Here is a 24,805-nt window from a genome sequence, read left to right as displayed (position 1 = left end):
CTCCAGGAACAGGGTTGGCCACCCCTTTACTAGAAGATCTCCAGGCAGGTGTGTAGAAGCAAGTTGGAGCTGAAAACGCAAATCCTGGGGTAATCCCTCCAGTAGTCATGTTTCTGTGGAATTGTGTTTGATATCATTGGATTAATGGTGGCCCAACTCAGTCCTGAAATGCAGGTGTCCTGCATAGTTTAGCTCCAACTTCTTTCAACACACCTGCCTGGAAGTTTCTAGTATACCTAGAAAGAGCTTGATTAACTGGATCAGGTGTGACCAATTGGTGTTAGAACTAAAATATGCAGGACACCGGCCATCAAGGTCAGAGTTTGGGCACCCTTGAATTAGGGCAGGGGTGGGCAAACTCGGTCCTGGAGGGCCGGTGTCCTGCACAGTTTAGCTCTAACTCTAATCAAACACACCTGCTTATAGATTTCTAGTGATTTTGAAAACACTGATTACCATGTTCAGGTGTGTTTGATTAGTGTTGGAGCAAAACTGTGCAGGACACCGGCCCTCCAGGACCGAGTTTGCCCACCCCTGGATTAGGGCATAGAAGTGTAACATTCTGAATGTAATACAGGGAAAGTCTAAAGATTTTTATTAACTGGTCGAAGCATTTTTAATCAGAATCAGACATAAGCTTCCCAAGGCAGTGGCCTTACAGGAACAAATTTGGACACTCATTTTTTCAGAGAGAATTAAAATTGTTCAACTCCTCCCCCTCAACATTACACCTCAAGGACATCTCCTTCATTGGACACCCAGGTAATAGAGATTATGGAAGGAACATGAAAAGAATCCTGTACCTGTTTGTAAACCCCTGACTCAGACTATTTTTTCCAGACAAAGCCAAAAACCTGACAAATCTTTCCTTTTTATTTTCAAGTTCGACTGCATCTTGCTTGTATGACCAAGCCCATGTCTTAAGCAACTGTATCTCTATGATAAAAAATAAACAAAACAAACTATGTACATTGTAAGGTTTAGTACATGGCATTGGCATACATGGCCACATAATTGCTGCTTGCTTCAGTTTTTCCACCCATATGGGGTTTTTTAATATAATCTAGTCAGTCGTCCAAATGGGAAAACGGCACGATAACAAATTACCAAAAAATGCAAATTGATCCAAAAATATAATTTTAAAGCTGTTTGTTTTTTTTAATGTCGTGTATAATGATGGTTCATCCATACATCAACCAAATGCTTGAGACCTCCTCAAATCATGCTCCACTGACTTAAATGACTTACAGTGCTTGTAACAATATCTTTTGTCCAGATTGAACACCGAGTGCATATCTTTTGGAGCCGAAAACAATTTTTTTTTTACAAGCAGCAAAAGATTGCCACACACTATTACCGAAGCCCTCTGAACACCAACCATTATAGGAGAAGTCACCGTCCAGGTAACAATGTTCCAATTCTTAAATAGTCTTCAACTGAGTTAAAAAAATTTGCAGTCTGATACAGAAGGCTAAGAGACCTGAACAATATGAAAGTGCTAGTCATTAATTTACAGAGATCAGGCATCACATAGTGCTATGACAAGTATCCAATATGCTACATTTGAATACACATGTTGACACCTTACAAATGCCTCTGGTTGTTTGACCAGGCAACTTAAAAATCAAGTGCCTTGGCTAGTTATGTACAATATGAGAATCTTTTTTTGTTTCATTTTGATTTTTTTTTTGATGAAGAAAAATGTTGACACTACTGCCAGAGGTATAATCTTGAGAAGGCCCTTTGGCCCATACAGTGACAATGATTTTGACGGTATGTCTCAATTTCAATTCTTCAGCCCCCGTTAGTATGTGTGTGGGAACTGCCGTTATGGTATTCCTCTAACTTTTGGATTCCATAAGACAACATTGTTCAGAGCTTTATTTCTTCCCCCACTTTGCTTAGCGTTCAAGTTCTTGGTTTGTTTTCCCAGGCATTGGTTGCGTTTGGTCACCTTCCCACATCTTCTGGTGCTGTTCAAATTTGATAGTCAAGAGTTGAAGAGTGAGAGAGAAGAACCAGTTCTGGAACCACTACTTCAGGGAGCAACACAAGTGTTTTCATTTCACTACATTCAGTCACAGTTAGAAAGGGGAAGGAAAAGAGAGGACTCAATTCATCCCAGGGGCGCTGCCACCAAAATTGAAACTGGATGGCACCACGGGTGCTGTGAACTTGTATCCTCCGTGTTTCTCGATCATCTTTGATTCTAAAAACATAAAATAAAGGGAAAATAAGCACATCTATCAAAACAGGTAGCATTTTAGGCAGTATACCGAGTTGGTGAAACCTTTTTCACAGTATAAAAGCATGTTTCAGATACATTTTAATGCTCGACTGTTCTTCATGACTGATTCCAATTTTCTTACTAGATAACCAACCAATTTGATACCAATTTCCATTTTTCTCCCCATGTTTGTCTTTACTAGAAATCAAATTCTTATGAAAGCAAAATGTAATTTGTTTCATCACAAGCTGCATCTAGTGAATTCATATTAGAGGCAACAATCATGATCCACACACAGTAGAAACGCATGATCTTGGGTAGCTGGTCATTTAAAATAGACTGTATATTTATCAAAATATTAAGTGGAAAAAAAAACAATGACTTTGTGAAACCGTGCAATACATAAAACAGAGGCACAGACCTAAAACAAAACACATGCTGCTTAAATATGTAATTCATTCTCTTCCCGCAGGGGGCACCTAAAGAACTGCAGGAGTAACAGCATTTCCTTGGTTACGGCTGTAAACAAAGCAGCTGGTCTGGTCGTATTTAAAGGTCCCGTGAAGTGCTGTGAAATGTGCATTTTTTAAATCCAATGTTTGATGTAATCTCAAGCAAAAAAATGAAGAGAGTGGAAGAGAGTAGCACCTCCTCTTTGACAAACAACCAATAGTGTTGTTTTATCACTGCTCTGCCAGTGTGAGTGACTGAGATCAAGCACATCAAATAAGAAGCATCTTCACATAGATCAACTTGATTATGTAAGACACTATAGAGCAGGGGTCACCAAACTTGTTCCTGGAGGACCGGTGTCCTGCAGATTTTAACTCCAACTCTAATCAAACACACCTGAACAAGCTAATCAAGGTCTTACTAGGTATACTTGAAAAATCCAGGCAGGTGAGCTGAGGCAAGTTGGAGCTAAACCCTGCAGGGACCCCGGCCCTCCAGGATTGAGATTGGTGACCACTGCTATAGAGCATTTGATTGGTCAAGATTAGATGAGAAAGTAAACTATGAGGTGATGTGACAAATCGTTGATTTTATAGACAGAAGTGACCAACAGCAAGCTTTTAATGTTTATACACATTTTATTCTTGCTAAACACTTATAGTCACTGTTTTGGAGCACACTAGCTAATAGATATCCTTAAAACTATCAGACTGAAAGTAACATCAAAAATCTTTTTATTTTAATTTCAATGGACATTTAATAAGGCTTATAATGAGATAATCCAAGAAGAAAATACCCTCTAAACACTGCAGGTTTCACTCATAAATGCTTTGGAAAAACTTACTGGCACATGTATTGTCTATGTGTGGGGTTTTATCAAACCACTTACTAACTTAATAAAATCCACACACAAAATAACATTGTGTGTTTAGATGCACAATTACACTGAATAAAGTCCACTGCATGAAGTGTGGATGTTTACAAAAGGTTTAGACAATGAAATGCCAACCCCAAGTGAAAGTTAAATGAGCTGTAATGAACTGGCGAAACACAAATATGACCCGTCCAGTATGTGATGTTGAAAAAATTAGGAAATCATGTAACAATGAAACAAATCAAAGTTAGTTAAATCTGCTGCATCTCTTGTTTTTTCTGTGTGCTCCATTGTTGTTCACACCACCAACATGCTGTATGTAGCGCCACAAAAGTCCTTACTGTACAAACCATTTAACTTACACTTAATAATTACATTAAAATGTCAGAATACGATGTCAAAAACTGACTGATTTAAACAGTTGTTCAAAGATCTTTAATAAAATTTGAAAAATAGTGATAATTAAACGCGGTTTCTTAAATATTGATAATGTGCATTGTCATTGTGCTTGTACAGTATTGAATTTAAGATTTTTTAAGTAAAAATTTTTTTGTTCTTTTTTGACAGAAGCACAGTACAATTGTTGATAACACCGCAAACAAATTTAAGTTCAAATTTAATTCAAGCATTTTTAAGGATGTTTGTTTTTAAGCACTTTCCAGGTCTTAAATCCTGTAATGCAAGTACTTTCAAGAACTGTAATTTGTATGCAAATCCAGACATAGATCGGTCAAACAAACCAAAAACCATGCGGTAAAACATCTGAATTTGTGTTCTGAAGATGACAGAAGGTGGAACAACATGAGTATGTTTTTCAATTTTGGGTGAACTAACCCTTTACAACCTTTTAAATGCAGTTTAAAAGTTATCGAGTTATTTTATGCACTTTCTAAGCTTTAAAACTGAGAGAGCATGTGGTCCTTGGGGATTCAGAAGGAAAGAAACTGCACAGTCATTTATTCAGCTTTTATTTAACAGCATTTAGCCTCACCATGTGCTGCCCGCCGCTGATCTGCAAGCGTTGCGATATCCTGAAGCTGTTTTCTTTGTTCCTCGTCGAGACAATGTGTAATCGCCTGGTACCATGCGGGGTCGCGAGCCTGGACATCTACAGAACAAAGCAGAGCCTGTTAGCAAACAAAACGAGCTACAAGTACTCGTCTATTACACTGCACATAAAACAACCCATACTCTGCATTATGGCTTTGAAGATCTGGTATTCATCTACGAGGTTGTCTTCATCGTCCACTAAGGTCGTGTAACCCTCCAGAGCGGTTTCCTCTGCGTCGTCTTCCTCCCAGTCTTCATCATCACCATCCTCGCCTGCTTGTTTAGCAAGCATTTCCAGGTATTCCTGACCTTCATCGTCTATGTCATCTTCATCACTGCCTAACTCGGCTGCAAGGCACAAAATGAAAGGGTAAAATCACTATTAATTTCAATTTTTACATTTTGGTAAGTGTTTAGGTCACAAAATTCCTTGTCCTCCTTTATTTAAGGGAGTTGACTCACTTTTAAATTAAGGTGAACTATCCCTTTATAATGTTACCTTAAAACAGCAGGAAACGGCAGTATAAAATAAGTCATTTACCGTTCTCTTCTTCCTCCTCCCCGTCTTCTTCATCATCGTCTTCATCGTTCTCGTGTTCAGCCCTGCAGGCGTAGGCTCTCTTCAGGCCGTTAAACAGGAGGATGGCGGCAGGAAGGAGCTGACCCGCCACCTGATTGACCGCCTGCGGCCTCTGCTCCAGATCCATGAGGGCGCACAGACCCAACACACACATCTTACGATCGTGGAGCCTGGAAACAAAAGCGACTGCATGTTACCAAACCCTGAGAAATGTTCTTTTTAAAAGTAACTAGACAGCAGATTATACAATGCGTTTAACATTTTCAACAAATATATATATGCAGTTGAAGTCAGAATTATTAGCCCCCCTGAATTATTAGCGCCCCTGTTTTTTTTTTTTTTTTCACCAATTTCTGTTTAATAGAGGGAAGATTGTTTCAGCACATTTCTAAGCATAATAGTTTTAAAAACTTATTTCTAATACGGATTTATTTTATCTTTGAAATGATGACAGTAAATAATATTTGACTTGATATTTTTCAAGACATTTCTATACAGCTTAAAGTGACATTTAAAGGCTTAACTAGGTTAATAAGGTGAACTAGGCAGGTTAGGGTAATTAGGCAAGTTATTGTATAATGATGGTTTGTTCTGTAGACGATCGGGAAAAAAAATTAGCTTAAAGGGGCTAATAATTTTGTCCCAAAAATGGTTTTTAAAAAATTAATAACTGCTTCTATTCTAGCTGAAATAAAACAAATAAGACTTTCTCCAGAAGAAAAAATATTATCAGACATACTATGAAAGTTTCCTTGCTCTGTAAAAAATAATTTGACAAATATTTTAAAAAATAATAAAATCAAAAGGGGGCTAATCATTCTGACTTCAACTGTGTGTATATATAAATCACACGATTCAGATCACATTATGGTTTATTAGTCATGGATCAGACCATTGTTTGGATTAGCCAAAAAGGGGAGACAAATGTCATTTGCCTGACTTGGATTACAAAAACAGTACTGCAAGAACCTTTTGTTTTTAACAAACAAATCTGAAAATCTGTAATTTTATTTAAAAAAAAATGAAATAATCAGCTGAATAGAAATAGTAAAATATTCAGTGCTGTGAAAAATGCACTGTTGATAAATGCTGAATGTAGAAATCCAACATTATTATTTGTACAACCCATATTTAATTTTATTCTCATTTTCAATAAATGATTCAGTTATTCACTCATAAAACTTCATGTTTTATTGCAAGATGATCATTTTAGAATAACTATTCAGTGGCATTTTTAATGGCTGGTTGTCATCACCTGTTGATTCATTCATTCATTCTTTTTGGCTTAGTCTCTTTTTTGTAATCAGGGGTCACCACCGCGGATTGAACCACCAACTTATCCAGCACATTTTTACGCAGCGGATGCCCCTCCAGCCGCAACCCATCACTGGGAAACATCCACACACACTCAGACTACGGTCAATTTTAGCATACCCAATTCACCTGTACCGCATGTCTTTGGACTCTGGGGGAAACCCACACGAGCACAGTGAGAACATGTAAACTCCACACAGAAACGGCAACTGACCCATCCGTTGATCGAACCAGCGACCTTCTTGCTGTGAGGCGAATGTGCTGTCACCAATTGGTTAAATAATGTAATTGCTGCCTACAACTTTTATTTTTGAGCATCAAGTTAAATGCATATGACAGCGATTTTAATTTACCATAAACATCAGAGGTTAAATCTAAACTCTAAAACATTATCCCAGTACTTCTGGTTATTTGACTGTTTTTTTTGACTATTTCTTTATTTTTTGCATTTTTGCTTGCAGCGATTCAAGAGATTATTAAACATATGCAAATTACCATCATTTATAATTTATGTTGCGTGCAAAATCGTGTCCTATACTGAATGCATAATGCAGGCTTTACAAGTAGTGACAGAAAACACCTTTAACCTAAGAAACTTCTTCCATCATATTTCACAGGAAAGCCTAAATGCTTTCATACATGGGATTTGAATGAGCGAGAGGCGATCTCTCTGTGATCCTTACAAATTTAGTGCAGTAAAAAAAATGTATTAACACGCAGGTCAGGTGTGTTCTGAACCGTGGCTTGTGATCTGTACAAATCATGGATCAACCATGATCAAGTACAACCCTATAACAGGTCTAGTTGATTAAACAGTACTTCTAGTAGCGGACACCGACTACTGATCAATACTGTATGCATACATTTGTGTGTGCAAATACTCAACTTTGCTCTGGTCTGGATGTATTCATTACTCTTTACCTAGACTACTTAAATGCATGTAAAACAAAAAAAACGTTCACAAAATAAAAAATAAATTAAAACTAATAAAACATTAATGAAGCAAATAAACTAAACTAAAATGTAGAGCAAATAATAAATTAAAATAAAATAGTAACGAAATATAAACTAATTTTAAAAAACGCTAAATTAGAAACTATAATTACCTTAACTGCAACTGTCAGAGGTAAAAATGTAGCTTCCACCCAGATACTCTTTTAAAAATATTGGTTCTCAAGTGTGATTGAATACTGCTTTTACTGTCTACTTGTAGGAGTTGTACTGGTTAGTCGACTAGACCTGCACACCTCTAATTATTACACACACATTACATAAATAACAGAACTCTGTGTGTCACTGCAGATAGCGGTATAAAGTGTGTACCCGAGGAAGCAGTCGATGTCTTTGAGCCACTGAGAGATGAAGTGGTTGGTGATGGGCTCAGTGTTATTGGGGAAGCGCAGATTCTCCAGAGTGTTGAGGAGCAGAGGAGGGCTGTAATAGATGGCAGCGATGGCCACCTGCAGACACATGGTCCTCAACTCACTCGTCTTCACTTCACGTGTCAAGCGCTCCAAAGCGGTCGTCACAAACAACGGCACCACCTGCAGGTAAACACACCAAGCTCATATTAACCTGTAAAGACTAGTAAAAAAAAAACCCTCACTTAAAAATAAAAATGGAGCAAAAATATGCAAAACTGTTGCTAATTTGTAGAAGGTAGGAAGTACGTGTATACAATATTTCAATAAAATTGATAATATTTAAATTAATGTTTTATCAGGGTTTTAATAAAACAAAGATATTTGTAAAATTATACATTTTTTTCTTTTACGGTTACATGCCTGGGGTGCTGCTTTTTTGTTACCTCCTCCACTTTCTGTTTTTATTTGCTGTCTGCTCTCCTAAAATCTAGGTTTTCCGATTGGCTCGCAATGTTTTCACGAGTGACCCAATAAGAAGAGGATGAGGGTCATTTAAGCACTCCAGTGACAACTAGTGTTGCCAGATTGGGCAGTTTTAAATTTGATTTAGTGGGTAAAAAATGGCATTGGTGGGTTGACAAAACTTTTTGCGGTTTTGAAACAAATTTTATATGTAACTTATTTAAAGGTTCACGAAACACCAAAACACATTTTATGAGCTGTTGACAGTCATATACGTGTCCCATGCTGCTAAAAACCGATTGGGCCACTTATATTTCCTAAAAAAGTGAAAATTGGTTGTTTTTGCGTTATTTCCAGCAAATCTGTTCTTCTGGTTTAAAACAAATTTTTGAAGCTGCGTCACAGAGATTAGATCCTTATGTGTATTCCAGCGTGGAGACTGGATGTCTGTACCTGCGAGTGCATTGTGACGTCTCTGAGCGTGCAGCAATAATTCATAAGAAAGACTTGGTTAAACCAATCAGCACGCTCTATTGTGAAGGAGGTGCAACCTTATTAAAATGCGTGATAGCTTCCAAGACTGTTTTTTCCTGTTAGTGTTCAGACGGCAGAGAGACGCCACGTTGTGTTGCCAAAACAAGTGAAAGAAGTAGAATTGTTTGGAGACATGGGTCATCAGTGTTGCATTTATAAATGTGCTGCAACAAAGGTTTTGTTTTCATTTCCCTGCTATGAGAGAGCAGCTGGACTTGCGTGTGGTTTACAGTGCATTCAACACGCGACAAATACGTTTGTAAGGAGCATTTTTAACCGAGAACTTTTCGCATTTGGAACTGGTGAAATCCGGATTTGCCGCTCGTCTCTCCTTTTAAAAATGATATGGCTCCGGCTGGTGTTGATTGTCCTGTCTCTACAAATTTGTTAAGTAAGTGATCAGTGGTCTTTGTTTATTCAGATGGCAAAGTTGGTTTGTATCAGCAGTACTGTTTAAAGACATACCTTAGTCAAAATGATTTTTAAGTTACTAAGTTTACAGTGTATGGACTGAAAGATCCGCTGTAAATGCTGCTTTTCGAGTGTAAACATGTAAACACCGCAATCAAACTATTACCATCGTGTAGGATTTTCGCCACGTTTTGTGACAGGATAGTCTACACACACACACACACAGCTTTCTGATGCTACCTACCGAGTGCATCCAAGTTACCGAGAAATGCGGAGGTTTTTTTTCTCCCATTCGCTGTCCGTACCCAAACGAAAACTCTCATTTTTATGCAAAACCTTCCCTCTCTCTCCTACCTAAACAGAGCTGAACACACCCACTTTCCTTTGTCTCTTTGGTATAACTTTCTCTTTAGTAATTTTGAGGTAGGGAGGGTTTAGCTAGCGTGTTTAATTAGTTATTTTCTTTGATTTGTCACCGCTTGATTTCCTTCCCTCTGTAAGGTTTGTTTTAATTAGCTTATTTCGCATTTACTGTTCACATTTGTAAAAATACTTTGGGAGAATAAATATTCTTATTTTTTTCTTTCTTATCTTTATCCTTGTAAATAAAGCGAACCACTTTTTGTAACGTCAGTTGTCTGTTGATTCACAGCAGCTAACGTCTCATGGGAAGTTAAAAGATAAAGGGTTGTCAATTACATTTAGCCCTTTTCATCCTCCAAGCCACACGAGGCATAACATCTACCAAGTCAATTGCTGATAAACAAATTAATATGTTTTTAAAATCAAAAAACATTTTCAAAACAAGTAGATACAGTTTTCAGTTTATCTGGAATAACACATTGGTTTCTTATGTAATAAATTAAAAATATAATGTAAATTATGCTTGTCTGCTTTTTAGTGGTAAAAAACCCCCATGATGTTCATGTTATTGCTCAAATGGAAAAAAGAACTGACAAATGTCAGAAAACACACCTGGTCAATACCACGACCTTTGCACTGCAAAATGATGACCTCCAACAGCTTGGCCGCATGGCATTCTGGGTCCTCACCAGGGTCTCCTGTCAAAATCTGACCAAGCACAAAGAGTTAACAGAAACCCATTCTAGAACTTTTAGGAAAGTTACATTGTGTAACATTGTCATAACAAAATTATTTTACTAACTTTATTATTGATATACATGTTGCCGTCAGAATACTATTTCTTTTCATATTTTTATTAGAATATTATCTTCACAAACTACACTATTACTATCAATATGACTGTTTTTATTACTATTATGACTATGAACACCAAAAATAATTTGCATATTCTGATTGTCATTACTGCTTATGCACATTCCTGTTATTTCCATTGTTGTTTATATGTTTAATGTTGTATGTTTTGCACACTTAAAAAGAAACAAAAAGCTACATAATAGTACAGATAACCCTGAAACTTACCTTAACCCTTTAACTACCTCACCGAGAAAAAAAATTACATATTATTTTAACTCCTTAAGTCGTTAGTTAACACACTCAATTCATTTTTTTCAACATCCCATAATTTCTAAAAATATCCACTTCTGTCAAATGGTTGATATGTCTGTTTAAGATAAAAGTAGTGGAATTAATACATATACTATGAGAATAAAACATTTTTAAATGCAATTTTTTTAAGAGTGCCATTAAAAACTTCAGATTCTCGTTTTTCATTATTAGCAAAATAACTTTAACAGTCATTATTTTAAACAGTATTATTGTATTTTATTTTTTATTTATTGCCATGTCAGCAACCAAGGCTAGTTTCTTGGCAAGAACATTTCAATAATAAAACAATTAAGAACAACGAACAAATTAATACACAAGTTAAATAAGATTTTTAGTATTAATACATATGAATTCTAAAATCTTTTCTGGTGTCACTTCGCTAAAAATGTCCTTAAGAGAGTTCATTTCATAAAAAAAAAAAAAAAATCAATAATAATAAAAAAAGTATTTTGGAATCATTAAATGCAGGACAGTCCAGTAAAAATGTGTTTTACAGTTAGGAGAGTTGTGCAGTACAAACATTAAGCGGGGTCTTCATGTTTACGTAAAAAGGCGCGAGTTAATCTTGTATGTCTTATTTGAAACGGTCAAAATATGATCAACCATTTGGTAGAGCAAGCAGTTAAAGGGTTAATCCATTTAAGGTGCAAGTACTTGCATTACTGAGATTAATCTTTGTAAGATTCGTAAACCATTGGACAATGCTAATATACAGGTGTAAACAAGGTCTAGAGCAGGGGTGCCTGAACTAGGGCCTGTGAGCCAATGCTGGCCTATAGTACCCTTTGAATTGGCCTGCCATCCAGAGAGAAAGAATGATGGGGATGATTTGTAGATGGTCATTTTAAACCAATTGTAGCCTTTTGTTTGTTTCATTTATTGCTAAAAGCTAACAAAAATAAAATGTTTTAATTAAATGGTTTAAATTTATCGGATTTAGCTGAAATGTACATTAGTCACCAGATGCATAGAGGACAAATCAAGGAAAGCAGATTCTGCTTGACTAGTGTATTCACTGTTGAACTCCACTGTGTTTTAAATGTGATTGTTTTTTATTGCAAAAAGTTATTTAAATGCTACAATGCAATAGCTAATATGATTAAAGTAATGCTTTCTATTTACGTTTAAATCTTCCAAAATAAATTATGAACTTACCCATGGCAGCTTTAATGTAATATAGCTTGGTAAATTTTTGTACAAAAAAAGTTTGGGCACCCCTGGACTACAGTGTTTTGAGCATGTCTAATTTCAACTAAATATATCCAGAGAAAATTAAAATATTTGATCTGATTGCTTTGCTACTGGCCAAAAAGCCATGGGATGTGTTAGAGAAAAGTATTCATACTTTATTTTGGAGCATCTAAATCTGATATATATCAGCATGTAGGATGCAGACTGATGTAGAATGACTGTACCTTTTTGCACATATTGTAGATTATTTCAAGGTATTTGGTGTCAGACAGGAGCGTGTCTGTGTCAACTGTGATGTAGTTATGGAGAAGTGGCATCATATCTAAAATAAAAAAAGAAGGAACATGAGGAAGTGTCGCAATTAAATGCTTTATCTTGCAAAAGTAAACAAGCTCAACTTTGCATAAGTTTACATTGATTGCAAAATCTCCTGGTTTCGCATGTTCACTTATTGAACTTCCTACTTAAATGATAAACACAAATGAACGCTAGCCTCTGCGTCACCTGTAAAATAGTCGAATCCGTCTTGTTGGAAGACATCATAGATTAGAGGAAGCAGCTGCCACATCTGAGGAGACACTTGCTGACATGTCAGACTGTGGGCCAGGGACAGGATCTCCTCGTAGAACTCTGAGAAAATGAACGCAAATCTATAAATGCACGAGCGCACGGTCACACAAAGCAGGTTTCTGCAGCGGTGTGTGAAACTCACCCAAGACGTGCTGCTGCAGGACTGTGCCGATTACCTGGAGACAGATGCCCTCTAACTGCTGCGTAATCTGAAACCAGCCAATCACACGTGTTAATGCATACCATATCTGCGCAGATATGTAGTAATTAACATTATTAGCATGTTGTCATGAATTGCAATAAAATGACTATTTCTGCATGTATTTGCATGTATATTAAATACTAAGTCCTTTTAAGGAAAGTCCTTTCACTTAGCACCATCTTAGCGACTTCTTTCAGGCTTGCAAGTGCAAGCTAATATTTCTTCGAATGGGGAGACGAATTCTTTAAAATTGTTTCTCAAGATCTCAATTAAATTTCATATTTGCATGCATCAGTAAATAGTGTTGTCACAATACCGCAATTTGATACCAATTGGTACAAAAATTTTAAATACTCAGTAAACACCCGAGAACTGCCAATGAATGGATCCACAACCCATTTGTCAACAAATCAGGTGAATCCACCATATCTGGATAGATCGCAAATGAGATGGTTTTTTTAGGGGGCGTACACATGCGTCTTTTTGTAGTTGTAATTTTCGCCATAAATAAAACTTCTATCAGAGCTGCATCAATGTTTTGTCAGTTTGTCATGCTGAGAAAATGGTTGATGGTCGCCTAGCAACATATGAAGCACCGTCCCCAAGGACCCCCCGGGTCCACAGTAAAATTGTTAAGTGCTAACGGGTCCGCGGTGATAAAAAAGTTGGTGAACAATGCCTTATAACAATAAATATTCAGCATAAAAAAATAAATGCTTTTATTCAAAATTAACTATTTTGCAGACAGTGCAACAGGGTGGTTACCAGGTTTACTGTAAACAATTTTCATTCTTTTCTTTTAAAGTTATTAGATATTATATATATATATATATATATATATATATATATATATATATATATATATATATATATATATATATATATATAAAATATTAGCTTTGTTCCTACTCCTATTTTAACTAATTTTCCACTAATATCCACTATGCAGTACAGTATGGTTTGGCACAGCTTGCTTCAATTTTTTTTGGACTATTTAAAATAATTCGCAGCAAATCCAATGAAACTAGTAGTTATAATTCTCTCGGCCTGGGGTCCGTTCTTCGTACGTGGATTACTCAGTTAGCTGGATTTGGATGTTGACGATTTGACACGATCCAGGATCGTTTCGTTCTTCAAAGCTGATCCGAGAGTTGTTGTCATGGCAACAGTTCTGCTAGCTTAAACCTGATCGGGAGCAGGTTCAAATTATATAAACAGGATTAGATCGGCTCAGTTCAAGCAAAGATAATACAGAAAGTATGTTCCGAATTCTGATATTTTCTTACAGTAGTAGTTATATACACTTGGGAAAATAATACATAATTTATATATATATATATATATATATATATATATATATATATATATATATATATATATATATATATATATATATAAAGTTATAGTCATTAATAAAATAAATAAAGTTATACACATTAATAAAACGTATGCAATCTGCACCCTCGAAATTAAAGTACAAAGACTGCCACCTGGTGCAAAGAGAAAACTTATTGATATGAACTTTTTAGATCGCTTTAGAACAAATTGTGTATAATAGAAATGCACAATATGTGACTTTTTTTTAAAGCAATAATACATTTATGCAGTCATAAACATGTTTTGATAGTTAATATGTCAGTGATTTGATGCCTCATAAAAGTTGCAGACACCTTTACCAATATGAAAATGCTTTTGTAAACAACCAGTTATTCTTTATACACCGATTAAAAAATGGCTACTATAATAAAGCAAATCTTTTCTAAATGTAGAACTAAATAGCCTACATTGATTTGCATTGAAATACATGATAAATACTCTTGACACATGAAAGTGTAAAGCCTGCAGCTCACAACAAATGTGGAAGGTTATTGCGTGTCATATTTAACAAGCCGTTTACTGCTAATTTGACGTAATTTTGCTCACATGGATAATTGAATATTAATCAGATGATGTCATTACGCTGCTATGCCGTCAGCCAATCGTTGCATTGCTGATCATGATTTCGAGGATCGATAGATCTGTCCTTCACAACACACGCAGCGATCTCAGATCAGTTTATCCAGACATTCTAATCTGATTCGCGAACTTGTTTGAAGAACCAAATTAGCGAGAGATCAGTTATCAAGATGAACAGATCCAGGATCTGCCAAATAATCTTAGATCATTTAAGCGAGGTACGAAGAACGGACCCCTGATCAACTATCGGATCAATCAGTCTGATCAACAACGTGTTTGTCATTTCGGTACAGCTCGATAGTAACCTCCCCCAAAACGGTGTTGCAAAGCTATTAGGTAGGAAACAGCACAAAAGCTGCCAAAACAGTGCTATGCAGAGGAAAACTGACTACATTGGACAGTCGGAACAAAATTTCCATAGATTATATATTATGGTAATTAAACATGTTAACATTATAACGACTAATTACAGTCATGGTAATGGTCCATCTCTTGCTTTTCCCCTAATTCAGCTGCAAAGTATCCAAATACTCAACAGTACTAATGCAAATGTATTAGTCTAACGTTCTACCATCCTCTTCCTAATTTCCATATGATTTACATTCTTTAAATAAATTATATTCATTCAACCCGCGTCATTTGCGCGTCAACCGACTCCAGTCATTCGCGCGTCAACCGACTCCAGTCATTCGCGCGTCAACCGACTCCAGTCATTCGCGCGTCAACCGACTCCAGTCATTCGCGCGTCAACCGACTCCAGTCATTCGCGCGTCAACCGACTCCAGTCATTCGCGCGTCAACCGACTCCAGTCATTCGCGCGTCAACCGACTCCAGTCATTCGCGCGTCAACCGACTCCAGTCATTCGCGCGTCAACCGACTCCAGTCATTCGCGCGTCAACCGACTCCAGTCATTCGCGCGTCAACCGACTCCAGTCATTCGCGCGTCAACCGACTCCAGTCATTCGCGCGTCAACCGACTCGAGTCATTCGCGCGTCAACCAACTCCAGTCATTCGCGCGTCAACCAACTCCAGTCATTCGCGCGAGTCAAACAACAGAGTCATTCGCGCGAGTCAAACAACTCGAATCATTCGCGCGTCAAACAACTCGAGTCATTCGCGCGTCAACCAACTAGAGTCATTCGCGCGTCAACCAACTCGAGTCATTCGCGCGTCAAACAACAGTCATTCGCGCGAGTCAAACAACTCGAGTCATTCGCGCGCCAACCAACTCGAGTCATTCGCGCGCCAACCAACTCGAGTCATTCGCGCGTCAACCAACTCGAGTCATTCGCGCGTCAACCAACTCGAGTCATTCGCGCGTCAACCAACTCGAGTCATTCGCGCGTCAACCAACTCGAGTCATTCGCGCGTCAACCAACTCGAGTCATTCGCGCGTCAACCAACTCGAGTCATTCGCGCGTCAACCAACTCGAGTCATTCGCGCGTCAACCAACTCGAGTCATTCGCGCGTCAACCAACTCGAGTCATTCGCGCGTCAAACAACTGAGTCATTCACACGAGTCAAACAACTCGAGTCATTCACGCGTCAAACAACTCGAGTCATTTGCACGTCAAACAACGGAGTCATTTGCACGAGTCAAACAACTCGAGTCATTCAGGCGTCAAACAAGGGTGTCATGGGCAGGGCTTCTATCTGCATTCAAGCGTCAAACAATTCAGGTCATTCACGCTTTAAATTTGCTTCAATCGCACATCAAATTCGCTTCACAATAGATGCAGATTCACGTCATGGGCAGGGCTTATGTCTGCCCGGTGACTAGCTTTCTTGCTAAATGGCTAAGATAGATTCAATCTGATTAACAATGTGTTTACATCACATTTAGGTACATTATGGTACAGCTTGTTAGTAATTTCAACCAAAGGGGTTTTGCAAAGCTACTAGGAAAGGAACACAGTGGAAAAGCCACCAAAACGGTGCCATACCATGCAGAAAACCTGACTATATTGGACTGTTGGAACACATTTTCCATAGATTATATATTATAGTAATTAAACAATATTATAACAACTAATTAGTCATAAAAATCTAGCTTTTCCACTAATTCAGCTGCAACGTAACCAAATACTCAACAGTACTAATGCAAATGTACTAGTCTAACGTTCTACCATTCTCTTCCTAGTTTCCATATGATTTACCTTCTTTAAATAAATGACATTCATACATAATTAAACATGAATCCAACTGAAATTCATATCAAAGGATGAAACCGTATACTCCACAAAGTAGGCATTTGCTATATAAATATCAACGCAGATAGATTTCTGCGAGGCTATTTTAAATCAGTCTCTCTCTCTATAGAGTTTGTGGGTGGCAGGAAGTAATTGAGCAGGGCAAAAGAGGCCAGAGAGACCAGAGGAACTTCAGCGCTCCATGTTTCCATTTCCTCACCTCTTTATGGTCTTCAACTACACTCAGCAGTGTGTCGATAGTGTTGAGGATCCCCATGGCGGTCACTGCTTTATCATCTCCTCCTTCCTCATCTGGACCCGTCTGGATCACCTGGTTGAAGGTCATGGCCTGAGAAAGAGGAAGGAAATGTTTATTTCAAGCTGCTTCGATTTCAAGATGAGCGGTGAATCATAGAAGAGGCTCTTACCAAATGCTGGGTCATCTCTACAGCGATTGGCGTGACCTCCTCGCTGTACTCGCAGATCATCTTTTGGATGACGTTGGTAAGATCGTCGTTCTCTGTCTCACGCACAATTTGGAGGAGGGCCTGCATCACGGGCCGGATGTGGGGGGTGATGTAGTCTTTGGCTGAAGAGAAAAATCAAAGCACAAATTCAGCTAATGCAAGTTGAAGGAAAGAAATAGTTTTCCCCATCTTAATTTATTTTGGTCTTTGCAGATTTTTTTATGCTATTTCAAAACAGAATTTTGGAAAAATTTAATTAGCATATTTATGCATAATGGTTTACAATTAATTTACAATTCATCCACTAAAACAGTGGTTTCTAGAGTGGGGGTCGGGGCCCCTGGGAAGTTGTGGGACAATGACGGGGTTGCTTGGTGTTTTCCAAAAGTCAAATAAACTTCATTAAACTATTAGAATCACCATATTTTAATCTATAACCACCAAAAGATAAAACACAGTAGTCAATAGTTACTTAAAAATAACAACATGCAAATAAATAGCCATGAGCTTTTCACTTCTTTCCATAGGGTTGTGTGTTAGATAAGATTGTACATTAGATTAACACAGACTTTGTAGCACCAGATTTAACTTTGACACCTTTATGGTTCTTAAATAAATTCAAAATAAATACAGGCCACAACTGAACATTGAAGATGATCTCTGACTAGTGTTATCCAAAATTAAACCAAGAATACCCATGTGCTGAAAGCATGTGTCCACCAGTATTATAGTTGAGGTTAATATTAAACAAATTAATAAATGTTAATATAATTTACAGTCTATGACTGTCAGACTGCTGAACTTGCTGAAAAGTTTGGGACCCCTGCACTATAATACAAAAAACATTACTCTACAAAACGTACTGTACACATTTAAACATTTCCATATTCAATAATATTACTGAAAATATAAAAACTGAATAAATACATATTTACACACATTTACACGAGTATACCTATTACGTGATAGGCTGAAAAATGGATGCCGATGGCTACAACTCATCAATATTTTTCAAAATATCTAGCCTTAAAGCACCTTCAAATTCACAATCACGTGGACTGGGAGAAAATGTCCTTACAGTGACGGTTTAACTTGTTTACCTGCATTTTTGTTTGAAAGAATGTGACATCTAGTGAGTAATGCCATAAATTAAATGTCTGCATGTGAGGCTCCATGATTACAGATCTTAAAAGAATGTAATACTATTATTAAAAGAAGAATTCACCCAAAACTGAAAAGTTACTTGTTGAAGGCTGATTTATACTGCTGCATAGAGTAATTGGCGTGTCCCACTAAGTCTGCCTTGCGAGTAGTCATGCATTTAAACTTCTGCGTGCTGTTGGTGTGGCAGTAGGTTTTTATGTTCCTCTGTGTCTTCGTGGGTGTTTTTTTTTTTTTTTTGAACACTACAAGTAGCTAAAACTCAGGGGGGAATCGGTGGACGTGCAACAACTTCAATCATAAGGTAAACACAAAACAAAAGTTTCCATCTGGAGCTTCCTCACAGGACTCGACACTTGTAAACAATTGCTCCATCAGGGTCACGGCTTTCAACATCTACCCACACCTGTCACCGCAACAAAGCCAAGCAATCACGGAGCTCAAGCTTCAAATCATTACGACGAGTTGTTGCATTATTTAAGTTCACATCAGCGTCAGCAACAGCGAGGGCTATGTGACTGTGCGAATGTTGCGCCAGACTACACACATGTGCTTGATGCAGAAATATAAATAAGCCTTTACTCAATCTCAGGTGGTTAGAAACTTTTTTTGAATCTTTTTCACACAAACACTATATTTTTTGAAAATCATTACAAAACTGTAGCCACTGCCGTTTATATTAAAGAGAAATAAATACTATGGATGTTTATGGCTACCCATTTCCAATATTCTTTAAAATATCTTAATTTGTGATCAACAAAAGAAACTCAATGTTTTGGAACAAGTGGAGGGCGAGTAAATGTTGAAATTTCCATATTTGGGTGAACTAACCTTTCAATGAACCTACAGAAAAGAGCCACAAGCAGCAAAAATCAAGCAAAATCAAATTGATCTCAGGACAAACCTCGAGATCAGAGGTGCCCAAACTCATTCCTGGAGGGCCGGCGTCCTGCATATTTTAGTTCCAAAGCCAATTAATCACAGCTGAACCAGCTAATCAACCTCTTTCTAGGTATACAAAAACTTCCAGGCAGATGAGTTAAAGAAAGTTGGAGCTAAACTATACAGGACTGAGTTTGGCTCTTCAGGACCGAGTTTGGACACTTTGTTGAATTAGATGAAACATCTGTGTATTTTTACTTGTTTTGCATTTACAAAACCAGCCAAATTCAATACTTGACTCTAATTTTGCCCGAAACTATATATTTGGAAAAATCGAAATAAAACAGACATGAGCTAAATAATCAAATTTTAGTTTGTTCTAAAATATTAGGCTTTTAATTCGCTGCGATACTTTCAAATGACACTTTTTATATTATTATATATTACTTATATATTATCATAATAATAGATATAATAATTATTATTATAATAAAAATATAACAATATATATATTAATAATCAAATAAACTAAAATATGTTATTCTCCATTAAATTTTCCTGTACTTTTGATTTAGGCCCCATTTTTTTTATCATTTTGATTTTTTTGCAAAAAATAAATAAAAAATCTTAGCCAATAACAACTAATCTTTATTAGATTTTTCAGCTATACTGATTATTCAGAGTGATTTTTCCATATTCTTTAACTTAAACCACTACATAGTAAATGAAGTTTTATCACTGGCTTCCATTTTTTAGCCCCATTTCTTCAAGACCACAGAAAGAGAGGTAAACCTCTACCTTTCTCCTGATTGCTGACGAGGACCTGGAGGGCGATGGCAGCCTCCACTTTAACCGGAAGCTCGTTGTCATTGATCAGACAATTGCGGGTGAGCTCGAGGGCCACCTGCAGGTTCTGGTCATTCTTGAACTTAACCTCACAGAAGTAATGAAGTACCCAGCAGGCCTAAACAAAGACAGAATCACCATAAGCGTTTGCACCACTCCACCTGTTCCTTAAAATAAGAACTACTCTTTAATGTGGTAACAGTTATAGACTCTCACCCTCGCTCTCATGTAGCCCAGCTCACTGCGGAACAGAGGGAAGACATGATTCTGCAACATGAACTCCATCTGGTCTTTGTAGATCTTCCTCTGAAAATGCAGGGGAAACAATTAACAATAATGCAAAAGCAAAGAGCAATGGTTATTCTAGGCTAAATTGTAGAATGTAAATGATTTTGAAGCGTTTTTAAGGGCTGTTTTAAGTTGTTATTAAGTTATCTACAGTGGCCAAGAGAGCTCAATCCAACTGCAAATTAAAAAAAAAAAAAAGAGAAATAAAAAGACACTAACAAACTGAGAAAAATATTAGCAATTTGACAACAGACATGCACGTAAACTTTCATGCCTCATGGGATCCTAAAAAGTTCTAAACCCGGCTGCTTCCTGTTTAGAGTCAGCGGTTTTGTCAGAGATCACTTTTTTGGTTATTTTCAAGCCAGTAGTGGTGACTTTAAACAGGAGGCAGTTTGGTCTGTCTTTTTTGACACATTTTCGTTGTGGTCTGTGCAGTGTGTTTCTATATTTGCATGTGTTGTGAGAATCTGCATAGGCATCTGCTGTCAAATAAATGAAGACGCTTCCACCTAGTTAATGATTTTCCACAGCATTTGCATTTGATTTTTTAAAGCAGGGGTCACCAATCTCGGTCCAGGAGGGCCGATGTCCCTGCAGGGTTTAACTCTAACTTGCCTTAACACAACTGCTTGGGTGTTTCAAGTATAACTAGTAAGACCTTGATTAGCTTGTTCAGGTGTGTTTGATTAGAGTTAGAGCTAAAAATCTGCTGGACACCGGACCTCCAGGAACAAGTTTGGTGACCACTGACTTAAAGGAACACACTTAAATTTTTTTTTTTTTTTAAATAAGCTCATTTACCACCTCCCCTTGAGTTAAAGTTGAGAACTACTATTTTTGTATCCCTTCAGTCAATCTGAAAGTATGGCAAGTGCATTTTTTAAACTTAGCAGAGCATAAATCATTGAATTGGATTGGACCATTAGCATCTTGACCAATTGTCAAAAGAAATTTAGTTTGGAACTTTTTTTTTTATTTACATTGTGTATGAAGCCAGACCAAAAATGAAATGTTGCTATTTTCTAGGCCTATATGGCTAGGTACTATACTATCACTATTGTGTAATAATCAAGCAATGTTGCTGCCTTACAAATGCTGCAGCAGGCAAAATGATATCTAAAAATAATCCCTAGCTATGTAGCAGCACTGCGTAATATCATTGCACTTGCTGCAGCCATGATATGGCAGCAAAGTTAATCGATTACGCTAGACAGTATAGTTCCTTGCCATATCGGCCTAGAATAATGTGCATTTTTTTGTTTTTACATTTGAGCTTTCTGTCACCGTACAATTAAAAATCAAAACCACTAGATTTGATTACTGAAATAGTCGTCAAGATTGCCAGTTTGTCATGTAAATGAATGCCAACAGTTTTGAAATGAATAATTATATTAGATCCAAGCATTAGGTCAAAGCAATGAGCCACAAAGCAGTATATCTGCTACTGTCAATTACTGTTAAAACAATTACAGAAACAAAAACAGGAGAAAACTTACCTACGCTTCTTGATTTTTGTATCTTTTACTAAGATTATCAATATCTATATCGAATTTTGTATTATTATTTTACATTTCTGCCCCCTCTCTCTTGCCCCCTTACTGTTAACTTTTCTGTAGACCATTTCAATGTGGCGATATCACTGGTCCATAAACATTTCCTGCTTGTTACCAAACTATTTCTGTAAATGTAACAAGGGGCAATTTAATAATATCTTAAAGTTAAAACAGCTGCCATAATATTATTTAGCCAATAGGTCGAACTTTTCGGACTCTTGGAAGCTATGAAAATTCAAAACGCAATACTGGAAATACATAATGACCATTGTTACTGTTTACATCCCTCAAAATGGTCTATCATTTTATTTCGGTATTGAAGTGAGTAAATTTTCACTGTTCTCTAAACTTGGTGTCATAATAATATTTATTAGAAAGGTTAGATGGGTTAATATGGAAACAACACATATATATATATATATATATATATATATATATATATATATATATATATATATATATATATATATATATATATATATATATATATATATATATATATTAGAGGGGGGAGTTGTCGGTGATGGGCAAGTACAAATTTAGACCACAGGCAAGAATATTAATTAAAAACAAAAGAATTTTAAAAAACTACAAGTTTAGTCGTGAACTTGTCTAGCAAAATCACCTTGAGTAGAATCTCAGCTAGTGAGCCGATCATATGAAGAGCTCCGTCTTTTTTCCTGGGATCAGTCGCAGGATCTGTGAGGATCTGATAACAGAAGCCCATTGACTTCTGCAGGACCTGTTACACAAGAAAAACATAAGTCAAAACACAAATCCACATCATTTGTCATGTGCAGGTTTTGTTGGAGACTATGGAGGCTGGTCAGTGGTGGATGGTCATTTAGACAACACTAGGCCAGTACTATGATCTCCGGTGGCTCTGTGGCCGTGAGTGCGGTGTGAGAACCGTCCCACAGCCTGTAAGACACAGACCGGAGACGGCACTAAACGCAGACGGACACTACGCACACCATTCACCCACAGCCAATTGATAAACACTTTAAAAAGCAAAGGCTAGGAAGCTGGTAATATTTCTGTTTTGTTGCTTCTTAAATAATAGTATAAAATTTACAATATAATAAATCACAGTTTATGTCTAATGTTACAAGAGTAGAGATGCACAAATGTCATTTTGGCATCAACATCGCATTGCGTTCATCCACAAAAGTCACATTACTGGATCTGCAACATTTAACTAGTTTAATGGTTCACCAGGAGCCGCAGTTTTTGAATATTTTACCATAATGGAGCAAAAGTTTATCATTTGCATATGTTTTAAGGCCTGTGACTATGTGAACATGGAATTGGAACTTTAATTAAAATATTTCTTTGTATTATTTATAAAATGAAGACTACACTATGCTATTTTACATTTGATAATTCAATTTATGTACCTGAATTTTCACCAAATAGGAGCTATTTTATATCGGGTACAATTATAGTCAAAGCGCAATATATATTACAGAAAAACAACGCCACAATGTCAGATTTTCCCATTATCGTGCAGGCCTAGTGTAGAGCGAGTTATAGAAAAATAGCATAAACCTAACTTCCATCAACGTCCAATCAAATAAACAAAGATTAAATGAACTGACCCCAAAATTCTGCGGTTGCATAATACTGGATCTCAGTAGATTATGTATTTTTAATGATGCTAAAACAGTTTCATAATTAATTATATCATGTACTAATACTCGTATGAGCACATAGGCTATCAAAAAGTTTCAACTTGACGGTTGGTCAGTTTTAAATGATTCAAGTTGTAAGATTAACAACTACAATCAAGCAATTCTTAGTAAATCTGAAAGAATGGCAACATTTGTTTGTTGTTTTGCTTATTAAATGGCATGCCAGCTTCTGTGGATATTATTATAGTATAAGAAAGGGCTCTCAAAGTTAGGACTCCAAATTGAATATCGACCCACTTACATTTCATATTTCAAACACACTATGATTATATGCAAGGAAAAAAAAATTTACTTTATAAACTTATACTTTGATAAGAGGAGGGATAAACTTGTAATCTTGTTTGTATTTTAAATGTCTTGCAGTGGTCCGAAACAAAACCGCAGCAATAGTTCTTCTATGAGACGCTGTTGTCATGGCATCCAGTCAGCAAATGACTTTGGCGGTAATCGCAAGACACTTTAACGCAGGTAGCATTTGAATGGTAAAAAAAATTAAATAAATAAATAAAAGGTCAAATTTAAGTTGACAAAAAAAATTATCAAAGATGACTGAACAGAGGTATGCACTTTTTTTTTTCAATCCGGAACAAAACTGTACTGTTTGATTTGTAATGAGCTAGAGTTGTAAATTGTGAAATTGTCAAACTCGTATGACTTTTTTTAGACTGATTTTTTTAACTGATGGAATAAACAAAGTGCCATTTTGTAAATTAGACTGCTCTGTGTTTTGCACCATGTTACGTGTGACCTTTGGTTGTGTTTTGTTCAGAAAAGCTGCTGAGACAAAGTGTCACTTGGCTTTTGTTTATAAAAAAATGTTGACACTTGAAGTGTCAATTTCTGTTTTGCCACCTTTAAAGTTGTTAATGTGTTTTTAAATGCAAAAGGCCCTTCAATTAAACATTTAAAAGATGTTATATATGCATGTTTAGTTGAAGCATGTTTCTGTTATAACCAATTTTTTAGTCCATTTCCAGACATTGATGAAAATTCAGATCTGGAG

The 24,805-nt window shown here is 36.7% G+C and overlaps 1 protein-coding gene and 1 non-coding gene across 3 annotated transcripts in view; both read right to left on the bottom strand.

Moving 5' to 3' along the window:
- Positions 1-597: 597 nt before the first annotated feature.
- The window catches only part of ipo7 (importin 7), a 52,343-nt gene continuing 28,135 nt past the window's right edge, over positions 598-24,805 (bottom strand). Inside the window, 14 exon segments of one of the 2 annotated variants that reach the window (NM_200905.3) lie at positions 598-2,209; positions 4,546-4,662; positions 4,746-4,952; positions 5,146-5,354; positions 7,822-8,042; positions 10,245-10,340; positions 12,215-12,312; positions 12,495-12,620; positions 12,703-12,769; positions 17,132-17,260; positions 17,340-17,500; positions 20,220-20,385; positions 20,484-20,573; positions 22,737-22,853. In NM_200905.3, the coding sequence (NP_957199.2) occupies positions 2,112-2,209; positions 4,546-4,662; positions 4,746-4,952; positions 5,146-5,354; positions 7,822-8,042; positions 10,245-10,340; positions 12,215-12,312; positions 12,495-12,620; positions 12,703-12,769; positions 17,132-17,260; positions 17,340-17,500; positions 20,220-20,385; positions 20,484-20,573; positions 22,737-22,853 (1,902 nt within the window). In that variant the 3' untranslated portion in view covers positions 598-2,111. 2 annotated transcript variants of the gene reach the window in all.
- LOC137496270 (small nucleolar RNA SNORA23) lies at positions 22,913-23,093 on the bottom strand. Its single transcript, XR_011016469.1, has one exon. It is a non-coding gene; the product is annotated as a small nucleolar RNA SNORA23 (small nucleolar RNA).

Source organism: Danio rerio, chromosome 7 (genome assembly GCF_049306965.1).
Source record: "Danio rerio strain Tuebingen ecotype United States chromosome 7, GRCz12tu, whole genome shotgun sequence".
Lineage (NCBI taxonomy): Eukaryota > Metazoa > Chordata > Actinopteri > Cypriniformes > Danionidae > Danio > Danio rerio.
The sequence above is the reverse complement of the archived record's forward strand: the minus strand, read 5'-3'. Positions and strand labels throughout refer to the sequence as shown.